The sequence below is a fragment of the Centruroides sculpturatus genome, unplaced genomic scaffold (assembly GCF_000671375.1).
Source record: "Centruroides sculpturatus isolate CEXI.00-Female unplaced genomic scaffold, Cexi_2.0 scaffold565, whole genome shotgun sequence".
Lineage (NCBI taxonomy): Eukaryota > Metazoa > Arthropoda > Arachnida > Scorpiones > Buthidae > Centruroides > Centruroides sculpturatus.
The window spans coordinates 125,705-149,417 of record NW_019384722.1 but is presented as its reverse complement, the minus strand read 5'-3'; the positions used below and the strand labels follow the sequence as shown (position 1 = coordinate 149,417).

General features: G+C 26.5%; 1 protein-coding gene across 2 annotated transcripts in view; it reads left to right on the top strand.

Moving 5' to 3' along the window:
- LOC111628031 (histone acetyltransferase KAT6B-like) overlaps nt 1–23,546 on the top strand; it is a 65,249-nt gene extending 41,703 nt beyond the window's left edge. For both annotated transcript variants that reach the window (XM_023371751.1, XM_023371750.1), the window contains 6 exons: nt 1,990–2,102; nt 19,814–19,895; nt 20,158–20,268; nt 20,419–20,530; nt 21,819–21,936; nt 22,012–23,546. In XM_023371751.1, coding sequence (XP_023227519.1) covers nt 1,990–2,102; nt 19,814–19,895; nt 20,158–20,268; nt 20,419–20,530; nt 21,819–21,936; nt 22,012–22,155 — 680 coding nt within the window. In that variant the 3' untranslated portion in view covers nt 22,156–23,546. The remainder of the gene's footprint in view (nt 1–1,989; nt 2,103–19,813; nt 19,896–20,157; nt 20,269–20,418; nt 20,531–21,818; nt 21,937–22,011) is intronic.
- The last annotated feature ends 167 nt before the right edge of the window (nt 23,547–23,713 follow it).

Sequence of the window (23,713 nt, the reverse complement as noted above, 5' to 3'; positions counted from 1 at the left end):
AAATATGTTAAATAGTTAATAGTTACAGTTTATGTTAAAAGTTTAAATTTAAAAGTTATTCGAAAGTTGTATTCGAATAGTTCTTGAAGATGGCCTATTGAAATTGGGCTGAAAACGTTTGAAATTAAAGTAATAATAAGCTCAGCAAGAGTTTGGTGTTTTGTTTATATTTGTGTGATAAAGCAATGTCCCGAGGTTGCAAGTACATCTTCTATGTTCTTCGGTTTATAGAATTGAGTTTGTTCTCAAAATCTGATGGGACAATTTTGATAAAACTTTGCCATTTTATATTGATTGTGATGAAGAATCCAGAAATATAATAAATTTAAATGTAGAAAATAGGGGTCCATGATTTTGTTTTTGATATAAAGTGGAGTTAACGTAACAATGTCTGTGCTCCTTGAGCATACCTTATGGAATTTACAGGTCAAATAAAAAAAACAGCATTGTGTATAACTAACAGAAAATAGACGCAAAAAACAACAGAACACAAGAACAAAGCAATTGGCATTGAATGCTTTTAGTTTTGGTTTTATTTGTATATGGCAATGCTACACGTGACCGATCTGCTGAGGGGGAATGCCTCCCAGAAGGTCTTTTATGGAAAACTAGCCCCTGTTTAGGGTTATTAATGTGAAATAAATCTGGAAAACTCCATGTGGCCAGCCCATTAGCCAGGTGTGAACTCACAACCAACTACTAGTGCTCAGTGGTTTTACCAGTCATTTCTTTTTTCCTTTTTGTAGTCTTTTGTTTTCTTTCACTTATTTTGTTTTTATTAAACAGCTGTCCCTGAGAAGTCCCACCTCCACCCTTACTGTGCCTACAGAAGTTTACCAGCAAGTCTGTTTCCTTGTAGTCTGGTACGAACGTACCCGATGTTTCAAGGTCCCCTAAGTCCAAAGATGTAAAAATCTTGGGGGGTTATTTTTTGACTGATTGCAATACTTTCCCTGTTATATATAACAGCTGGAAAAGTAAAAAAGCAAGAATGCGTAAATCTTTTTGAGAACAAACATAAAAGGTAACGATAAACTGTAATTGTTGTTATTCATTGAAAAATCTTTAAAATTTCACATGTTTCTGCAATGTCAAAACATTAGCTAAACAATATGCAGCAAATAAAGCATGTAATACATTGGAACTTTTTGCTAACTGCTAACTAAGTTAGACACCTGTACAATTACCAAAAACAGAAAAATTATTCTTCTTGAATCAAGGTTGCTTGTTGTTCTCTATTATATGTGTTTGGTTAGCACAATGTTGCTGTTGAGAACGTATCATACAGGAACACTTTAAGAGGAAAAAGGTTGCTTTATTGACTTGGACGGATATGCATTTCGGGCTTAATGCCCCTCTTCAGTCCTATTTTAAAGAAACATTGAAAGTAGATGGAAAATAATAATAAGAATTTTTAAGTAAATAGTTTTGAAATATTCATATGTTTATGTTTTTATGTCAGAAACATTAAACTAAAATTATTTGTTTTCTAAAATAAACTTTTATGGTCATTTGAAAGAAATTTGTGGGCTTTACCAAATTTTTTTTATAAAATATGATGGTTTGTAGGAGAGTATATAAAGGAAAAGAAAGGTAAATTTCCTAAAAATGTTGAGAGAGAAGACAATGAAATTCAATAACATTACCAATCCAATCACAAATGTTTCTACAGAGGCCTTGCACAGATAAAATGCCATAAACAAACTTATAAAATTTTATTAAATACATAATGGAAATACCAAATGATATCAAAAGAAATATTTATATTCTTTAACTAAATATTTTGAAAAAATTCTTTCATTAATTCTCTATTATACATTTATAATTTTTTTAATTTGAAAATTAAAATGTTAGTTATAGCTTTATTGCATAACTATATATTTGATGCATAAATAAACAATTCCTTTAATTTATTCTTTTAATAAAAATTTTTAAAACGTTGATTTATGTTTAATTTCTGAAACTTAATTTTTCTTAATTCTTTAATAGCTCACCCAAGTTGCATGGAATACAGTGCAGAATTGGCTGAACGCTCAAAAATGGGCCCATGGCAGTGCATTGATTGCAAAACTTGTATACTGTGTGATGATTCCAAGGATGGTGTAAGTATAAATTTTATATATTTTTATGTTGATTTACATAAATAATTTTAAATTAACATACACACTAAACAATGAAAATATGTACAGTACATATAGAAATATTAGACTTCATCATTATATCCTTTTTCCATTCATTTGAAATTAGTTTTTTGAATTCACTTCTTCCATTTTGTATATCATTTCTATTGTAACTGTATTCTTCTCCATGTTTTCTGCTTTCTGTTTCATGCTAGTTATTTTTAGTCTTATTCTTTTCTGGAATTTTCCGTCTTTTGATTATTTTATTTGTCTTCATTCTATTGTTATTATATGTCTAAGTTGTCTGTCTTGCATTTTCTTTTCAATAATGCCCACTTTTAAACTCTCTGATTTTTACTGGTAATTTTCTAAATTTAAAGTAAACAGTTAAACTTTGTAAAAAAAAAATTTTTGATATTTTTAATTAATTTTTTCTTTTCGTATAATGCCCATTAGAATACTAAACTTATTATAATAAACTTGAAATGAAATATTCAAAATAATAACTTAACAACTGCTATTAAGTTTACAAATAAATTAATAACAAATGTTAGAATACCTAATATAAATTAAAAGATATTTCACAAAAATTGAACTGAAAATATTGAATATGATCATTGTATTTAAATTAAATTTAAATTGGCTTTAAATATATAGTTTAAAAAATATATGTGTATATACTATGCATATAGATGCACATATATATATATTTATATTATTTATTTGTTGTGATAAAAAAGTATTTTTTTATAGAGTGTAATTTTTAAAGTTCATTGATAATTTATCCCTATTATCTGTTTAGTCTAAATAGTTAATAGTTTTACTATAAAAACTCTCAAAACATTCAAATATAAAAAATATATTATATGAACTGTTAAATTGTGAATATGTTTTATTCTGAAAAACTACTTATTCTTAATTTCATTACACATATATAGAATAAATGTGCAAATTTAAAATATCTTTTGTAAGGAAGAGACAATTCAGATTCCTAATTTATATAGAAGAAAAGCAAAAATCTCTCATAAATCAACAAATAACAACTTTAAACAAAACATAACAGGTTAAAGTATAGATGTCATTTACTTTTATTTCACTAGTAACATTTTCAAGCCTTTTATTCCAGCATCAACTGCATTATAACAATTTGTGTATTTCAGTCTGTTTTGTTTTTAAATGTTTTTTACATAACTTTTTTATTAGAAAAAAAATAATCATTTACATAGTAGATGATATATCTTCATTGGTTTAATTTTGCATTATTGTTTAAAATAAATACAGCAATAAATTTTGTGTATTCATAAATATACACACAAAAATTATTTACTCAATGTCAACTTATGTATAACTAAAGATTTTCATATAACAAAATTTGTTTTGTGATAAAATTATGCATGCTTTATTTTTTCATATTACTATTTTGGTTTTAGTGATTTAAGTACTTTATTATTAAAAAAATTAACATATAATTTTATATTCTTGTAAACAAATAAGAAAATTATACATTATATCTGACATCAAACAATATAGTTTATATACTTTAAAGTGAAAAAATAAAGACCAACTATTAATTTAATGACAATATATAATTAATTATTTAAATGGACATTTTATTAAAAAATAAACAGTAGGGAAGAAGAATTGTTTTAAATATGTAAATCATCTTTGTAATAGATTCAATTAGAAGGAAAAGCTATATCTCGTCCAAATTTTTGGCTCAAAAATTAAGTTTTTAGTTTATGTAGGGTCATTCCATGTCAAGTGATCAAATCACTTACCTGACCATCTCAGATTTGGCTCAAATTTTGTATGCAGCTTCCTAAACTAACCAAAGGAAATTCTACAAAATCAGAGAACTCAATATGCAATGCTTCAGTTGTAGGAGCCCCTTAAGTGGAAATGGTCAAAATATCTTAAAAGCAATTCAAAACGTTTTTTCATTTTTGACATGCTGCCATTCAAAAAATTGTCAATCTTAGTTGATAGTTTCTTGAAAATTGCAGCAGCACTTCACAGCTTTGTATGGTGTAAACTGCATAAATTTGAATGGTCAAGCTTGATCAATTTTCTTACCAGTTGTAGTCAAAGTTGGAAAGAAAACTCACAACAAAAAATTTTCAATTTTTAGAGCTATATTTTTTTATACCATATTTGCTAATATAATCTCAGCAAATATGATACAGAGGTTCCCCTACTTACAAACAGGTTAGGTTCCCAAGGTTTCGTCATAAGTCAAAAACTAACCTAGAAAGTACATTTGTACACAGAATAACAATGTATTGTTAATGTTTGATTCTTCAATGTACTTAATAGAATACATTACACTCCTTTACCCATCCTTTACTGCTAGTAGTGTGTGTTTCAAATGTTTTTTTCACTTAAAACACTTAGTTTCATAATATCAAATTTAGTTTCCATGGTAATAGATTGACATTTATCTCCACTGCTGGATTTATTATTACATTTTAGACAAATTTTTGGAGCACTAATCACAAAAGTTTATAAAAATTGCAAACAATAGTGAAAACCTCCATTATTCCAATGTTACCACTTCATCACTCAATACCACTTCACCAGCAGTGATGGAACCTCAGAATTTGTGTGAAAATGACAATATGCAATAGAAATAAATTTACATGAATTATTTATTAAAAACTTATTATTTATTATGGGCTAAAGACTGATTTCAACACCACCCCACAAGTGGCAAGAGAACTTAAGAATTTGTTTGAAATTTAAATTTTAGGTCACATGGTCAAATTGTTCATAAGTTGAACGTTTGTAAGTAGAGGAGCTCCTATATATCGTTTAAATGAGCATAAATTTAATTTGAAAAAAAATGAGAGAAAGCCAAAGAAATTATTTCTGGATTATCAAATAAATTATATGTAATCCATTCTACAGATTTGTTCACTTATGTTAAGAGCATTAAGGTTTATATAGATTTTTTAATGAAAAGTATTAAATGCTATTTTACTCAAAAAATATGATGATAAAACATTTTAATAAATTGTTTATGTTGAAAAGAATTTGTTCTAATTTAAAGTAAAATAATTTCTGATGTCATTGTCACAGTTTCAATGAATTCAGTTTTTTTAATTTTGATCTTCTCTTAATAAAATAAATTTTCTTTTATTTATAAGTCTTTGCACAGATTTGGTCTATCATATTATACAGAAATATTTGCAAGGATTTCATCACCTCAAATTGTGATGAAAGTAATTTTTAGTAGAGCAATCTGTAACAAAACAATTTAAATAATAATAAATGCTTAAAAAGTAATTTTATTGAATTATGAGAAATCTCTCTATTTTTCAAAAAGTATTTCAAATTTAAAAATGGATTATCATAGAGAGGGAACATTAAGAGTATGGTTGAAAGTTAAAATTGCATGGTATCATCTGTTATGAGATTTTATTAAAAACTGATTTTTTATAATATTAATTAATACAAAACACAAAAACCTTATTTTTGCAGTTTGATGAATTTTTTAAAAAATTGTAAATACCAATAATTAGTAAAATTTTTATTAAATCTGATTGCACTCAAGAACATATAAACCAATCTATCACTAAAAACACTATTACACATTAAATTTCACATTCAGTTACATCCATTTTGGAAATAGAAAATTAATAACACAATTTAATTAAGAACAAAATTAATAACACAATTTAATTAAGAACACAGGATCTAAATAATAATGTACAACTAGCTAAAATTGGCTGTAGTGCTGTTACCATTTGATAGGTCTCTCTTCACCCAAATATTGGTAATTAAATTTATTTTGCTTCCAACATAAAGTATAATGGTGCATGAATACGTTGAAAGTATTTGAAAAATCCTAATAATGATATTATTTGCCATCTAATTTGATCTTTCTTTGAAGAATAATTATTGTCTCTAGAAATGCAGTTGACTCTATTTATCTGAAATCTCACAAGAATGAGAAAAAATTCAAGATATAGAGGTTCCTACACAGTAAATAGTAATAGGTTTGATTGAAGATATGGTATATTATTAATACAGTAGCAATTACAGGACATATCTGTATTAGATATAAATTAAACATTTTTGACATACCTTAACAGAAATAGTTTATCAATAACTTCCAATGCCTGTCTTTCTTCAACCAATAAGACACAAGCCAAAATCTTAGCCAATCATAGAAAACAGCATTAAATGCAACTATGTATTGTATTGCAAGAGATGTTTTTCAACTACAATTTATGCTATCAAAATGTAGTTGCTGAACTTTGAATTTGTAATTGAAACTTTGGTCCATAATTTGAGATATAGATGTTGAGATACGGAGAAAATTAATTGAGACAAACATGGAATATATATTGAATTTTGGCTGAAAATGTAGGGGAGAAATAAATTTTGAAATAAGGAGGTTTTGGAGATAAACATGTTTGAGATAGATAGGTTCAACCATATATCACTTTAAATTGGTTATCAGCAACTGTCCCCCTTGGCTTTGACAATGTAATTTTATATTCCTGTTTTCTATCTCTTGTCATTTTGAAATCCTAATTAAACTGACATTTCATGAAGAATAATATTCAAACTAAATTGGACCAGTAAAAAGATGGGAATGAACTATTACTGTTTGCATATTGTTATCATATATCATTTTAGTACTAGTGTACAAGAGATTATGGAGTATGTTAGTATTCAGAAAGCTTAAAGCTTGCATCTCTGTAATAAAAAATGAATGTATAGGCTCTGCTGGAAGCCTACAAAGTTCCATTGCAGATTACATCCAGAAAAAGATTGCTCATCACTGATTTAAATATTATATTGTAGTATAAATGAAATCTATTGAACTACCTTCCTCATCCCAATAACCTCCTGCTAGAGTGCCAGTTAAGTCATACAAAAGGGCGTCCTTCCCAGGAAGTTCTTTTATGGGAAACTGGCCCCTGTTTAGGTATTAGACACATGAAGAAAACCCAGAAAACTCCATGCAGTCAACCATTTTTCAGGTGTCAACGTAGCACCAGTTTCCAGTGTTCAGTGGTTTTATCCAATTGCACTTACTGGTTTTAAATTCTGAGAAGAATTTTATTAAAATTATACTTATTTTAAAGAGTTTAACATATATATCAATAATGTTAACTGTTACTTATTACTATGTACTTTTTTTTATACCAAACAGGAAAATTTGGAATGAATTGTTTTTTGATTGTTAACTTCTAATTGAAAAAATTAACTTTATTGATTGATTTTAATCAATTGGACAAAAATTAGGAAATCAAAATTAAAATGTTAAAAAGAGTTAAAATATTTTTTGCTTTATCTAACAAAAGTTATAGTTTTTACCATATTGATTTCTTAATTAAAACAAATAAGTATTAAAAAAATTGGTCTTAAATGGCACACACTATAAATATTACTTCTGATATACATATTATATATAGAGACTAAAAATAGTTTTGTTTTAAGAAAAATGTAACAATAATTAAAAACAATTCATTCATTCATTATTTATTTTTTTCTTTCTAAATATATATATTTATATTGTAGCAATTTACAGTATTTTCCAAATCTTTTGTTTATCTCTATCTGCACTTTCTTTCCTATTTCTTGTTTTGGATTTAATGTCAATTGCTAAATGGTGTTTTTTTAGTTTATTGACAAGAATGTAGTGGGGACAGATAATTACCAGACAGTATTGTCTCTTCATCAAAAGATAGCTTCTGAGGGGAGTCCCTGCTTCATTTGCTTTTTATGTCAACTTCAATCAGTTTATGACATTTATTGTGACAAATAGAATGGCCCAATTAATTATTATTATCTCCAGATTTCTCACTTGAATACACAGAATCTTTTTCTTACTGAGCAACTGTCAATACTATATATTAATACTTTTTATTTTATCTGTGTATATGGTGTATAAGCTGAAAAAACAGCCTTGGTCTTAAATCTATCTAGTTGATGTTTAGATTAAAATGTTGTTTGAAAATATTAAGGAAATTCACAAAGCACATAACCCAATATTTGCAAATTTTAATCTCGTCTCCTGTCCTGGTGACTCTTTGTGGTCAGATAAGTGGTCCTATCCTAAAACCACATAGTCTAAAGAAGTCAGATCCCAAATACATGTTCTATAAGTTCTGATTTCTTTTATGGCTATATTAGTGACATTATTTAGTAATTTCCATCCGACATATGTTCCAGTTATGATGACTCCATTTAAAATGAGGAGGAAAAAAAAAAAAAAAGGTAAAATTACATCTTTTATCATATTCATTCTCACAAGGATATACATTCATCTGGAATCTTGATTCGAAATATAGACATTGGATAAATTCCATTTCGGGTAAACGGAATTTATCCAATGTCTATATTTCGAATCAAGATTCCTGATGAAGGTAAAATTAAATATGTCAGTTTTTATTGGTAAAACATTTTTCAGGACTTCTTACATTTTCAGACTACAAAAATTCAAGTCAGATGTTATGTTGAGCATTTTGGAATATTAATTCAAATTTGAAAACACTGTATTGGATGACAGCTAAAATCAGTTAGTATCAATATCCCCTTCATTTCCCATTCATGTATTTTTATTCATTCATCTATTTTCCCAATTTCTAAGCTCATTTTTTATAATTAATTATAACTGTTGAATTACATAGATTTGTGCTGCTGTTGCATCACCAATTCTCAATCAGTATTGCTGATTTATTATCCTTTCTTCTCAACATTGCTTCCGCTAATATTTTTCTGATACTGTGATCCTTCATATTCATGATGTCATGTCTGTAACACTTTTTCAACAAATAATAGACTGTTGAACACTGAACAATTTTTTTTTTAAAAGAAGCTAGGCTATATGACCACACTCACACCTCTCCCCCTGTTGTAGCAGTCCATGGTACCACTGACTAACCTCCTTCTTCCCTTCAACTGTTCTATTTGATTTGTGAATGTTTCCTAATGAGAGAGAATTTTCTTATTTTGATTCTAGTTTCAATGATTTAAGACATAATTTTCATACTAAATATTATAAATGAGTTCTAAGTAATTGTCATTTACTAGTGTTATATAACAGAATAGAGTTCTAGACAATTACAATATTTTAGTGTAATTGTAATTGTCTAGAACTATATTCTAAACTAGCTTGATAATGATCCTCATTAGTGCCATCCTCTGTGGAACAGGCAGACAAAAGATGTAGTGAAATATTACCATATCTATGCAGTATAATTTTCTTTGAGGCAAAAATTGCATAATACTCATTAAAACAAACTATTGATTAATGTCTACCCAGCAGATGGTCCCATAGAGGATGCTAATGAGAATCTACTAACATATATAGTAGACTATGTATGAAGATGTTATGTTTGTATCCTGGAATTCAAATTAAGAGATCAAATAGCATGTCTTTCTTGTGTAGTATCAATACATGTAATCATTTGTCCCATTATTTTTGCTAAGGGTATTTATATGAATTTAATACAATGGATTCTGATTAATTGGGCCATATTGGGAAAAAATCATTTGGCTTAATTAACTTTTTAATTATGCAGACATTATTCCAATAAGCTGAAAAAAAAACACTTTCTATGGTAGTCTAATGAACAGGTATTATGTATAAAATAGAGAGACATTTACTGAAAAATAAAGAAAGAAAGAATGTTTATTTTTATTACAATTTTTGGAAAAATTTATCAAGTGAACTCTGATGTCTTTTTATCAACTGCAAATTAACAAAATCAGAGCATATGTCTAAAGGCCTGTCTACATATAATGTTTATCATCAGTCTTGCATGAACAAGTAAAACTGATACGTAAGACTAATGAAAAACACATGAACACATTATTCAGGCTTTCACTGAGTCTTTTCCAGAACTACCATGGATGAAAAACTGTTAACAATTATTTCATTGTATGAGATGAACTGAAAAAGTTGTGCATCACTTAATGTGGTCTGAAGAATGATTACTCAAGAGTGAAAGATTTTTCTCCCATGAGAATTTGCTATGTGAAATCATATTTATGACAGAAATCATAAGACTAGCATAATTATTTATATTTGGACATAGGCACATACTGGAAATTATTAACACTAGTAATCTCAGAAAGAGCAAAACAAGACACTCCCATGAGGACTATCACTCCCCATGAAACACTCAATGCAACTTTAATAATGCACTGACTTTTTACTCTAGACAACTCATTATGATAAACTGTTCAAAAAGAGTTGGTATCTTTAGTATCCTTATAGGATCATAAGAATACTTCTCTAATTTTATTAATCAAAGCAGCATGTGCTTGAGTTTTGGTCTATATCACTGTAATCATTTGATTTACTTTCTATAGACAAGCAAAAGTAACTTAAGATATAATTCTGTAAATTTGGTAAAAAGTTGAGACTAATGTCTGAAATATGGAATCTTCATGTATTGGGTGGGAAAAAATACAAGATAGGTATTCATCTGACACTGCCAAGAGGTAATACAGTACTGAAGAAAAATTAACAGGAGCATCTATATGCAACAACTTGTCTACTGTCTTACTTGAAAACAATATTCTAGCTCATGAATATTTTGAGGTTGTCAAACCTTATTCAGTTCATGCAAGACATCAAACTTACTGTTCACATGCAATGATTTGTTTTATCCATCTAGTAAGATCAATGATCATGCAAGACTGATGATAAAATGTTACATATAGACTGGCCTTAAAGCAGATAAAGGACTATTTTCATTCCCTTCCTACATGAAATATATCTCAATAATTCAGCAATATGTTTTCTAGCAACCTGCTCAGTCACTTTAAGCATATAATATATTTCTTATTCTTCTAATGTCTCCAATTGTTATGTCACATTTTGTTCAATAATCAAAATCACTTTTTCTCTGTCCTAACTTAACTTCTTTTAGGCCTATCAAATTAGATAAGAACATCTGTGGAATATCATTTTCTATGTTAAACACAGCACAACTTCTGATAATTGACATAATTACAATACAACTAGAGGCACACTGTCTATAGTTTGCCATTCAATTATGATCATCACTGTCCCAAATAAATGGCATAAATTTACATTAAATACATTGATTTGTTTCTTTTCTCTGCATTTGGGCTAAAATAAATGTTAGCCCCAATCAAGCAGAATCTAATGTAGTTAATTTATTTATTATTTATATTATTAGGGTAATTCAAATCAAAATGAGCCAAAGGATGTATTAGTAAGTTATTTTTATTGATCTTAAAAATAATCATTGCTGCAAGTGTTAGGCATTTTTTGTCCACTGTAACACACACACATACACATATTCCTTGCATGTTTGTGTGTGTTACAGTGAAGCATTTGCAGGGTACCAGATTCTGCTCAGATTAAGACATGTAGGATACTGTTCATGAATGGTTCCAACAGCAACTTTGAAAATTCTGCACACAAGGAATTGTGTGCAGAATTTTCAAATTCCTACACATCTTAATCTCAGCAGAATCTGGTACAAATGCTTCTTGAGCTCCTCAAAAAATGCAAAAGTCATGAGAGATAAGTCTGGGCTATATGCCAGATGCTGAATGTTTCCCACTTAAGTTTGACAGGATAATCTTTAACAATATTTGCAGTGTGGGATGCCTCTTATTGTGGAGTAGAATCACACTGGCTGTGAACAACCCAGTTTGTTTGACTTGACTGAAGCTCTTGGAGATTTCAGAGTTTCCATATACTAGGCACCTTTCTTCTGTGATTGCTGTTTGGGTTAAAAGCTATCATGATGCCATGACATAAGGCAGACTGCTACTCTTGGTAAGTGAACTCAGTGCCACCTATTTCTGCATAATCACATACCATCAATGTTTCCTGCCAAAAATGTCACAATTTAACAATTGTTCTGTTTCCTATGTCCTTCAATTCATTTTCATTTGAATGACCCTAATATTTAGTAAATCTTATTTTATCTAACAAACATTTACCTTTATAAATAATTTTTCCTATAAATGTAAACTAAATATTTGTTTCTATATGATTTAAAATCAGTGACCACATGGACAGAATAAAAAACATGATACTAATCCACAGGGCTGCCCAGAGACCTGGGCAAAATACATATTGGGGACAATACAACAAATTATTATATTAAAGTAAAGGAAGTTAATGAAAAAATATATTGTTTAGGAATCCTATTTCCTCGGGGCCTTTTTTGCCTCTCTGGCATCCCTGCTGGTCTTTTAGTTAGTTTGAGAAACATTGTTCAAGACTTTATTATATCACAACTTATTTTTCAATGAATTAAACCATATACTGTTATAATAAAATGACTGGATTTTTATGATAATAATATGTAGATTTTATTAAATAAGTATTTATATATTGTTTTGATTTAAAAAACATTACTTAGGGTATTTAATATATTATTTCATTGATATTTTATCTGGTTGATAAAAAAAATATAAAAATTTGTCTTGTTAAACTTATCAACACCCTTAATATTGCATAAACAAAGGCCTTAGTTGAAAAGTTTCATTTAAAATAAAATTGTTGAAATTATTCATTATTATATTATAATATGAAAATTGTGCATTTTTACAATTTTTATTTAAAGTCAGGATAAAATATCATCAATAGCAAAATTTCAAAACAAAGAGGCATGTAAGATATGTTATCCCAAAGACTAATTTAATAAACAAACCTCTTTCAAATAATAAATATAAATCAAATTCATTAATTCGTTATTGAGAGAAACCCAATAAAACTGAAAGAAAAAACAGTAACATGCTTTCTTGTATTGATATAGAAAATGATCTAAAAAATTGTTCTGCTGAATTCAAATTCATTAAAATAAATTAAAGTAAAAACAATTTTATAATTCTCTTACTTCAGTTGTGTGGATGATAGCACCTTACTTCAACAGGAGGCTCAGGTGGCAATTATACTGTTTTTTTTTTTTTAACAAATCAATGATTATTATTGTTTAAGTACAGAAAAGGAATGATACAAAAAGAAACAATAAAACTCCATTATTACTATGATTACCATACTGTGAAATCCCAAAATGAGGATGACCCCAACTCACTTCCAAGATGTGCACATATTCTTGAAACTTTGCTTAGTAAAATTTTTTCTGGTCCTTTAAACAATCATATTTTTAAAGAAAATTGCTTTTTGCCCTTGGTATAATTAAATTAATTAAAAATCTACTAATGTGAGGTAGATAATAAGGACTTATCACACCAGTGATAATAAGCACAAACACCCAGGTATCAATGGAGTACATTTAATAAAACGAGAAGAGGTGTACATTAAAATCGATTACATTAGCAATTAACATGAAATAACCAAAATGCATTTCAGACTATCGGAATAGTCCCTCTTCAGTTGGTATACATATAAAAAGGTTATAATACCTAAAATTATACAAGACAAAGGAACCCGTTATAAAGGTATGATCATTGAACAATAAATGGGTGTAGAGAACTGACATCTGGTTAAAAAGGTGATGGAATGAAAGTTGGCCATTAAGATGTTAGTCACCACTTGTTCTCCAGATGTTGCCTGTACCACACCTCCCTCATAAATGCTTTGCATCTTGTAGTAATGCCACCTTCAAACTCCATCTTACTACTGTTATAGTATGTAGATATAATTTATTTTGTAAAACAATTACCCTATTATTCCACTAATTTTAATACTGTTATAATAGTAACCCTTACGTCAAGTTACCGTGTAACATTACGAAGCCGCTTTAAGCCTGTCTTTCTCTACACCCATTTATTGTTCAATGATCATACCTTTATAACGAGTTCCTTTGTCTTGTATAATTTTAGGTATTATAACCTTTTTATATGTATACCAACTGAAAAGGGACTATTCCGATAGTACGAAATGCATTTTGGTTATTTCATGTTAATTGCTAATGTAATTGATTTTAATGTACACCTCTTCTCATTTTATTAAATGTACTCCATTGATACCTAGGTGTTTGTGCTTATTATCACTGGTGTGATAAGTCCTTATTATCTGGCTTAGTAAACACTAGTATTGTGTTGTATTCCAAAGACACATGGCAACTTTTTCCAATCAAATATCTTTATTAGTTGAGTCCTTATTATCTACCTCACATTAGTAGATTTTTAATTAATTTAATTATATTTTTATATGTTATATTGTAACAAAAAAAAAATTTATTTTTCTTACATAGTAAGCTGATTTAAGCAAGCAATTGCTTAGATTTGATAAACTGTAAACTGTGGTAAACAGTAAACACACGACAAAAGTTAATTCTATACGCCATTCACATGTGAACAAAAAGCAAAGCTGGCTGCTAATGAAAACCAAACCAAAAATGCAAAGCAAAAACCGGTGCTAAAAACATAATATTGGAAGTAGAAACACTACTTGATTGCCAACGTAAATTGGTGGATTAGCCAGCTTCTGATTCTAAATTTAACACTACATTGTTACCAATATGAAAAATCTCCTGGTTTTTTTACATGGGGAATGGCCAAAGTAAAGAAAAAACTTTCAAAACACATAAGATGCTCAAAGGTTTGTGCCGACAGTAATTTTTACCCACATAAATAAGAGCACATGTAACTAATTGTTACAATATCTTTCACATATTTCTTATATTTACAGTTATTTAACATAATTAGTTGAATATGCAGATTCAAGTAGGCCTACTGTATATAATAATTTGTAGGAAAAACTTGAAAACTCATTCATGTTTAAGTTTCCTTTTTTTATTATTAAAAAATGTAATGTCTTAGATGTATTTGAAATCATCTATCTAGATTTTGATATTTAGAATAATAAAAATCTTTGTTTTAGCTGTATTCAAAAATTGATTAAAAGGATATAAATATTAATTAAGTAAAGGTATATGAACATTAATTTTTGAAATAGCTGCTAAATTTCCACCCATTAGGTAGAAAATTTGCTGTATCACACAATGTTATTCAGCAAAAATATTTACTAATATATAAGAAAATTAAAATTATAAAATAGAAATATTAATACATTCATTTTCAAACAATTTCTTTTTTTGTCATCAAATGATTAATTTTAAAGTTGTTTCAACACAACAATTAAATGTGTTAATTTTTTTTTTTTAAACTTTGCAACTCAACTTTATTCAGTTTTTTTTTTTTAAACTAAAATTTAAATATAAAACTTCTTCTTTAACATCTGTTTTCGAATTACATTTCTAAATATAAAATACAGTATTTGAGCTTGAAAGGCTTCAAAACTGAAAATTAAATTTATCTTCTTAACCATCATTCCATCATAAAATAGATATTTATATTCAAATATATTTAATTACAAAGCAGAATAAATTTAATTTGAATCCAAATTATTCAAAAAATAGTTTTTTCCCCCCAATAAATCACATGTAATTGGAAAAACAATTTAATTTTCATTATGACCTGTGACGTCACCCATAGCAACCATACCCCTAGCGACGGCTTCTAAAAGTAAATAGATGCTTATGCTTACGAAGTTGGCTGTTGAAAATAATGCATTAATATAGAACGGAAACGAAATGCCGAAGAAAAGCAGATGTATGTTTACAAAATCGAGGAAATTAAGAAAAACTTACTTTAATAAAAAGGTAATTTCGTAATATTATTACAATTGTTGTTGTTGTTTTTTTTTTCGTCATGGAATAATACGACGTTGGTGATTGATTATGGCAAAAGTTTTTTGCGAACTTCGTCGAAACTAACGGAACGATTTCACTAATTACATCATCACAAGAACGAAAAGTGATTCTTCCAGCGAATTAGTTTAAAATATATTTTATAATTTAAAGCTAAAATAATGAATAACAAACATTTTCAACGATGACATTTAACTGCGTTTGACATTATGGATGTCATCTAGAACTCCTAGTGGCCAAAAATAAAACTATTTCGCTACGATAAAAGTTAACATATACCGTAATAATTATCTAATACTGTATATGTTGTTTTTTCTAATATGAATTTGTATACATTCAGAATTGTATTTAATGAATTCTATTGCTATTTTCCACGAAGTTTTCGAGTTACATTCGCTAGATTAAAGTAATTACGGCTTTTTACGTCACACGATGTATATTGTGAAGTAACGTAATTAATTTCTTTGACCGAAAAAATGGCAAAGAAATTGATTAATTGCAACATGACCATGCTGTAAACGTATTAAAGAAGTTCTGAAATGAATTCGTTATAATAACTTACAAAATAAATATTGAAAAGTCACAAAGATGCAGACCTCTGCTTATAAATATTAAAATATATGTTTGTTTATAGAATTCGTCGTTGCATATTAATTTATAATTCAACAGATACTTCTAAGTAACTGAATTAATATTTTAAAATAATAATTTTCTTTTTGAAAATGTTTATTACATACTGAATAAATGTGTTCTTTAAATTTTGTATTGCTATTGATTAATATTCTTATCTCATATTATTAAATTATATCATGCAAACGTTTGTCAATTTGATTAAGATATATTAACCCAGCATGTATTAACTGAATAAATTCTTTTTCTGAATCATATTTATTGTTTTAATTGTATTAAGTTATCGCATTCACAGTTTAATTTTTTTATATTAAGAATATTCTATTTAATATATAAAATTCTGATTGATAGTTAAATTTTTTATAGAAATTTTTCTTTTCTTGCTTTCTTCTGTGAGTTGTAAAGAAGAATTTTCAATAGTTTATTTGAATATGTGAAAATACAAACATACAATTTGTATTGAATTTTTTTCTGAATAAATAAAAAGTTTATTTGATATTCTACAGTATGCTACATTTTAATGATAGAAAAAACAATACTTAAAATTTAAAAATTATAAAAATATAATAGAAAAATATCTTCTTATATAGAAAGTACTTTGTTTTAATCGTATTAAATGGCAAGTTCCTATTCGACATAATTGATTTTTAGATGATGTTTTTCTCACTTCTGTTATGATTTATTCATTGCTTTTTGAAACTGATTTTATATAAATGTAAAACATAAAATCTTGAGATGCAGTAGCATTCGCTAATACGTCAGAAAATCTATAATTTAGACCGCGTTACTCAGATTAATGAGTATATTCGTTTTCGCTATAGAAAGTAATTTTGTTCTATTTATATAAAGAATATAAATATTAAATGAAACAAAATATAACACTGTAATGAGGAAACATTATTTTCCTTCCTTAAATCATTATTATTTTTTATTTTATATGTAATATTGTGTTAATAATGTAAATAAGAATTTCAGTTTTTATCATTTAAAAATTTATATACAATATACAGTTTGTATATAGATAATATAGTTGTACATAACATATATTAAATATGAAATTAAAACTTATCAAATGATAAATTTAATTGAATGCTGTTTTAATTTCGTTAAGGACATTTACAGTAGTTTTGAAAGAAACTAGCATTTTATATAAATTTTATTATTGTATTGAAATTAGTTTTGAATTATTAAACAGATATTTATATTAATGGTAAGATAATGCTGTTTTTTCCTATAAATATTTTTATGTAATTGATTTATTCAGTAATTTATTATTGCTATTTTCTTTTCTTTTTGTTTTGCTTTTAGAAGGTTGAAATGTTATATAACAGATTTTATTTTTTAAATTATTATTATTTAATTGAAAATGATGTTTTTCATTTTATATGAATTTTAAAAATTTTATTAGGTCATTATAATTAATTTTCAAAATAATCATCTTTGTTATGAAACTGTTTGTTTAATGATTTTTAGGAAATTTAATAATTTTGTAATACAGACAATTATTTATGAATAACTTCAAATTTTACAGAAAGAATGAATACAAATTCACATTAAATTAATGTGAATGCATTAGTTGTGATGATAAAATTGACATTTATTTAGTGCAATCTTTTGAAAGTTTTTTTTAACTTTTTTATTTGCATCTAAAATATTTTATTGAAATTAATTTTTAAATTTATTTGAAAGGAAGAAATTTAAAATTTATAAAGCACTAATTTAAGATGACAAAAATATTTCCTTTGCAAAATTGTATTTTATGAGTAATACAAATGTAATGTAAGCAAACAAATTAATTTACTTGGATCACATCAGATTTTGATAACTTAATGTTTACATTTAAACAGTTTTTTTCAAATACTATTAATACTTGATAAATATGGATTTTGTACTTCAATTTAAGCAGTAGATTAACTCAAATAGTTCTGAAAAAGATTTTTTTATCAGATTAAATATCATTCCTGCTGTGTACAAAAGAATAGGAACGATTCTTTCTCCTCTACTCAAATAATGATAAATTTTATTATTTGTTAATCATATTTATCTTACTTCCATTGCACAAATTCAATTAACTTTTTGAAAATCTGAAATTAAAAAATTATTTTCAAATGTGTTCAGATAATGATGATTGTATTTTTAAAATTATTAAGATAAATTCAATAGATTTTAAATAATTTATTTATAAAAATATTAAATTAGGAGTATAAAAATTTTAATTTTTATTATTATTTATTTAATCTCTGTCAGTTGTAAGATGTAAAAAAATTAGAAAATATTGGTTTAGTTTCAAAGACAAATTAAATTGTAATAACATGAAAATGTTTAGAAATAAAAATGATAATCATTGTAGTAATAGTTTTATTCATTTTTATTCTCAGAGTAATGAATATACATAAAGGGTAATTATAACTTTTTAAATGAGAAGCTATAAATTTTATTATTAATGTCTATTTTATAATAAATGCAATTTGTATTTCTGTTGGCTTAACTTTACCATGTATTTTTATCATTAAAATTGAAAAACATAAGTAAATCAGAAAACATTAAATTGCATAAATTATTTTTTTGTTTTCAATTTATAGTTTTAAGGCAAATGAAGAAAGATTTTTAAAAAATTTCAATCTGTTTGTCATCTATTGGTTCTGCTAATGTGATCTTTGGTTCTAGTAATTAATATAATTGAAACTTATAGTATATTTACAATTATCTAATAATAATAATAATAAATAATTTTCAAAGGATTAAATATTTTAAAATCATTTTTCCTGTAATTTATACTTTGAATTGTGTGTTTGGGCATTTGTATTATAAAGAATTTATACATACCCAATATACATATACATAAATCATATACATACAATATACATATACATTAATCATATACTGTATACATACAATATACATACATACAATATACATATACATTAATCATATACAGTATATGCAGTTCATGTGGATTACAATGTGAAATATGCAAATAAGTTATAATAAAAATCAATGTAATAAGTTGAAAGGGAAAAATCTTTTAAATTATAACAATATAATGGTTAAATATAAAAAGAGTCCAGTTGATAATTATATTTATTATCCTTTATTGATAAAGATGAAGAAGTTATGGTTTTTTGCAGTGAGGTTATTATATTCTGTTAATAATCATTGAGATCATTATTAGATTAATTTGCTGTAAATAGAGAATATACAAAATTCAAAATGTAAAATATGTTAACTTTTTAATTTTGTGACTGAGGATTTTAAGTTATTGGTCAAAAATGTATTTATAGAAAATTTGGAACTGTGGTTATATTTCATGTGTAGTTTGGTCTGTAGATTAGTGTAATTTACATCTTCCTTTTTTAATTACAAATTTAATAAATTATGAAATATATATAACTTTGTTCATTTATTTTTAAAATAATTTTCTTAATATATAATTTGTATTAGGGCTCAATGCTGTTTTGTGATTCGTGTGACAAGGGCTATCATATGAACTGCCATATTCCAAAAATTAGCGAACAGCCAAAAGGTTAGCCTTTTTAAAATAATCTTAGCTTTATATGAGTTTTAATTCAAACAATTTGTTAATAAACTTTTATTTCTGTTTATCATAAAAAAATTTCATTTTCTCATTNAGGTTAGCCTTTTTAAAATAATCTTAGCTTTATATGAGTTTTAATTCAAACAATTTGTTAATAAACTTTTATTTCTGTTTATCATAAAAAAATTTCATTTTCTCATTAAAAAAGCATGAAAAATAAAATTCTTAATATAAATAATCATCTTACTAGGGAAATGGGTTTGTCATCAATGCACTAGTGATATCAGAACAGAAGATGCAGATACTGACTCGTCGGGAGTCAGTTCAGAACAGAGAAATGTAATCGTCAGAGGAAGGATAGGTAAGCTTAGTGTCATCTAGTTTCATACATTAAAAACAAAAACCAGTTGAAAATTGTACAATGTTTGATTTTTGTTTTTACTTTCTTCTTTAAGGACAACTGTCTAAATATTTCATACAAAAAATTACAAATTATATTTCTTATACATAGGAGGAGTAGATAATACAACAGGTTTACCAACTCCCTGTGATTCACCGGTACCAGGAGATATAGCTCAAGGCGATTTCGGTAGTACTTGCGTTGGTACTGCTTGTAATAAAAAGTAAGAAAATTTTCTTTTAATTAATTGGATGAATGAACATTCAAAATTTGATGGATAATTTATATAATATATAATGAGCAATTATTTATTGTGACATTGTCACAATGTCTGGCTGTAATTTTTAATTTATTTAATTTAAAATATATGCTTTCCATCTCAAATTAGTAGTGACTTCCCCTGTACATCATACTTTTCCTTTAACAATAGAGTCATACCAGTCATCTATCTAACACCTTTCAAGGGAAAATTTTTAAATTGAAATAACAACTTCCAGTTTGCATCGGAAATTTGTATAGTTCAGTCGGGGCCTCCTGCCCTAAGATTTCCATATTTAGTCTTGTCTTTCATCTATTTAACTACAGTCTCGAGATTAAGGAAAGATGGTCAGATGAATGACAGTGGGAATTTATAGGTCTACAATTTTTTCAAATTGCAGCCCAATAATTTAAGAAAATAAAGATCTTACGTTGTTCTTTCTATAGGACCTTTAAAAAAATATCATGCAACACTTGAGTTTCATAGAATTTCTGTGTTTTCTTCCAGCTGATTATTGAACTTTAAAATTAGAACATATAGTAGAATTTATCATTAATGTATAAATAGTAGAAAAAAAATTAAGAATAATTTTCAATGTAACTCGTCAATGGATGTGTAGATATGCAATTCATTTATAAATCCTTTTTGATTAAAAGATGCTATAAATGCAAATCCTTCAGTAGCTATTCATATTAAAATGCTATTATTATTTCTAGTTTTAAAATGTTACGTTTTATCTTGATACTGCTTCAATAATTGAAAATCAAACTCTGGACTACAAATAATCCATAACTTATTAATGTAACTTTCTTTTTTATTTCAAAAGATCAAAAATTAAATGTCCAATTTTTTGGTTTTTTAAGAAATGAACTTTGTGCAAATTTTTACAGACATTTACAATGTTTTGTCTCATGTGAATGAAGTTAAAAAATTAATATAATATCATTGATATTTATTTTATAGTTAATGAGCATTCATAAGGTATTCTTAGTTTATTCAAATAAAATGCACATAGGTGTATTGAAATTCCTAATATAGGAATCCTAATTTGAAAATAAAATTGATGTATATATTCACTTATGTACGAAACATAATGTGTCTTCTGCATGATAGAATAATAATAAAATTTTTCTGTGATAATTTCATTATTATTAATTGTATTTTTAAAAAAATGATTAGCAATAATGGTTAGTAGTAAGTATTATAAAAATTTTAGTCTATAACTACTATTAAATTTGTTGTGATTTTATAGCACCGAACTGCAATATCCAGATGTAATACCAGATGCAAAAAATTGGACGGTCGACGATGTCGAAAAATTTTTAGCGTCAGTCGGATTTTCCGAACAAGCACTTATTTTTAAAGAGCAGGTATTTTGATCTTGCAATTTTTATCTTTGCAAATGTAAATTTGAGAAAAATAAATTGTTAATATACAATTTACAGGAAATTGATGGAAAGTCTCTTCTTTTAATGAAGCGAAGTGATGTGCTGACGGGACTGACCATCAAGCTTGGTCCTGCACTCAAAATATATAATCACATAAAGAGGCTTCAAACTGGTCTTCCAGATGGGCACACCATTAAATGATGTGCTGTTAAACTGTAAATTATTTGCCAAAATTACTTGTAGTCAATTTGTATGTACAGAATCTATTTATTTTTAATCATTTGTGTTTATTAGTGCCGTTCTCTCGCATAAATTTACTTAATCTTTAAGAAATTAGAGTAGGCCATCACACATTTTCTGTAATCCAAAATATTAAATAATTAACCTCTTAAGTTAATTATATTTAAAGCTTTTTATTTTACAAAATGCACTTGTATTTCAATTGTAAGTGTCACTATCATTTCAGTTTCTGCAATGTAATATAATTATCCTGAACATGTTTTAGAAATATTTTCTAAAATGGACAGATCTGTAAAATAAAGAAAACAAATTCTTTTTAAAGAAATTTTGTAGAATGTAATTATTATATGTTTGTAAAATTACTTAAGAGGTTAACTATTTCAAAGTTCTTTTTTTAATTTAAAATATTTTAATGTATTGATAAAAAACTTATGCAAGAACTTATCATAAATAATCATAAAAACTTTGCGTCTGTCAATTTTTTATAAAACTTCAATCAAATTGAATCAAATTTCAAAATTAGATATTTATTGCAATAATTTTAAAGAAATTGCATTTGTAATACTGTTTATATTAATACTTCTTATAAGGCATATTTTGCTTTTAAGAAGTTTACATTCCAAATAGAAACATATCTCAAATTAGCAAAATGAGGATGATGATGATGACAAGACCAAAACAACGCTTAAATTTGAAAGAACGGCTTTTGTAAATGCAACCGTCAAAACGGTCCTTCTTTAGATTGCTAGAATTACTTTTAATATTGAGTGTTGAAGTGGGCTAACATAAATGTATAGCACCATGATGTTTCTCTGAAATAGTTTATTTTGTTTTGATATATTTGTAGAATAAGCATGCTGCACCTTAAGAAAACACTACTAAAAAATTTTGATATGAAAGAAAAATCTGTCATCAGTTTTTATTGCATGTATAAATACTATTGTATTTATTATGGATATTTATTAAACGATAAACATTTTAGAGAAAATATTTTTATTCTCAAAGGCAGACAAAGTATGTAATTTTGCATGAAAGTAATCCTCAAAAATAACTGATAAACGTTAAATAAATGCACAATTATTTTGAAGCATATAAAAACGCATTTATATTATCCCATTACTTTTGTTTAGTGTTTTCTTAAGGTAAATTTGACAACATTTTACTTGTAGTAAAAATGTTGAATTTGACAAATTTAAAAATATTGTTCTTTTAAATTAGCATGTTGTGAGACATTTTCATATTGCATATATTGTAAACTCCCCCCCGAAAAACCAGTTCACACTGATGGACCTCAATTCACTATTCGAGAGTCGTCGGAGGAGTACATATATTTATTCATGCCAAAACAGTATTCATCTTATGATCCCAGTCAGTTTTAACACATAATAAGTTTCAAACAAGAAGTGTATGTAAATATATATATTAAAGTCTGTATATTAGATGTCAGAGGTGCTCAAATTGAAGAGGTGCTGTTTTTTTGAATTTCCTTTGAGTGTAATAACTGTTTAAAATAATTTTT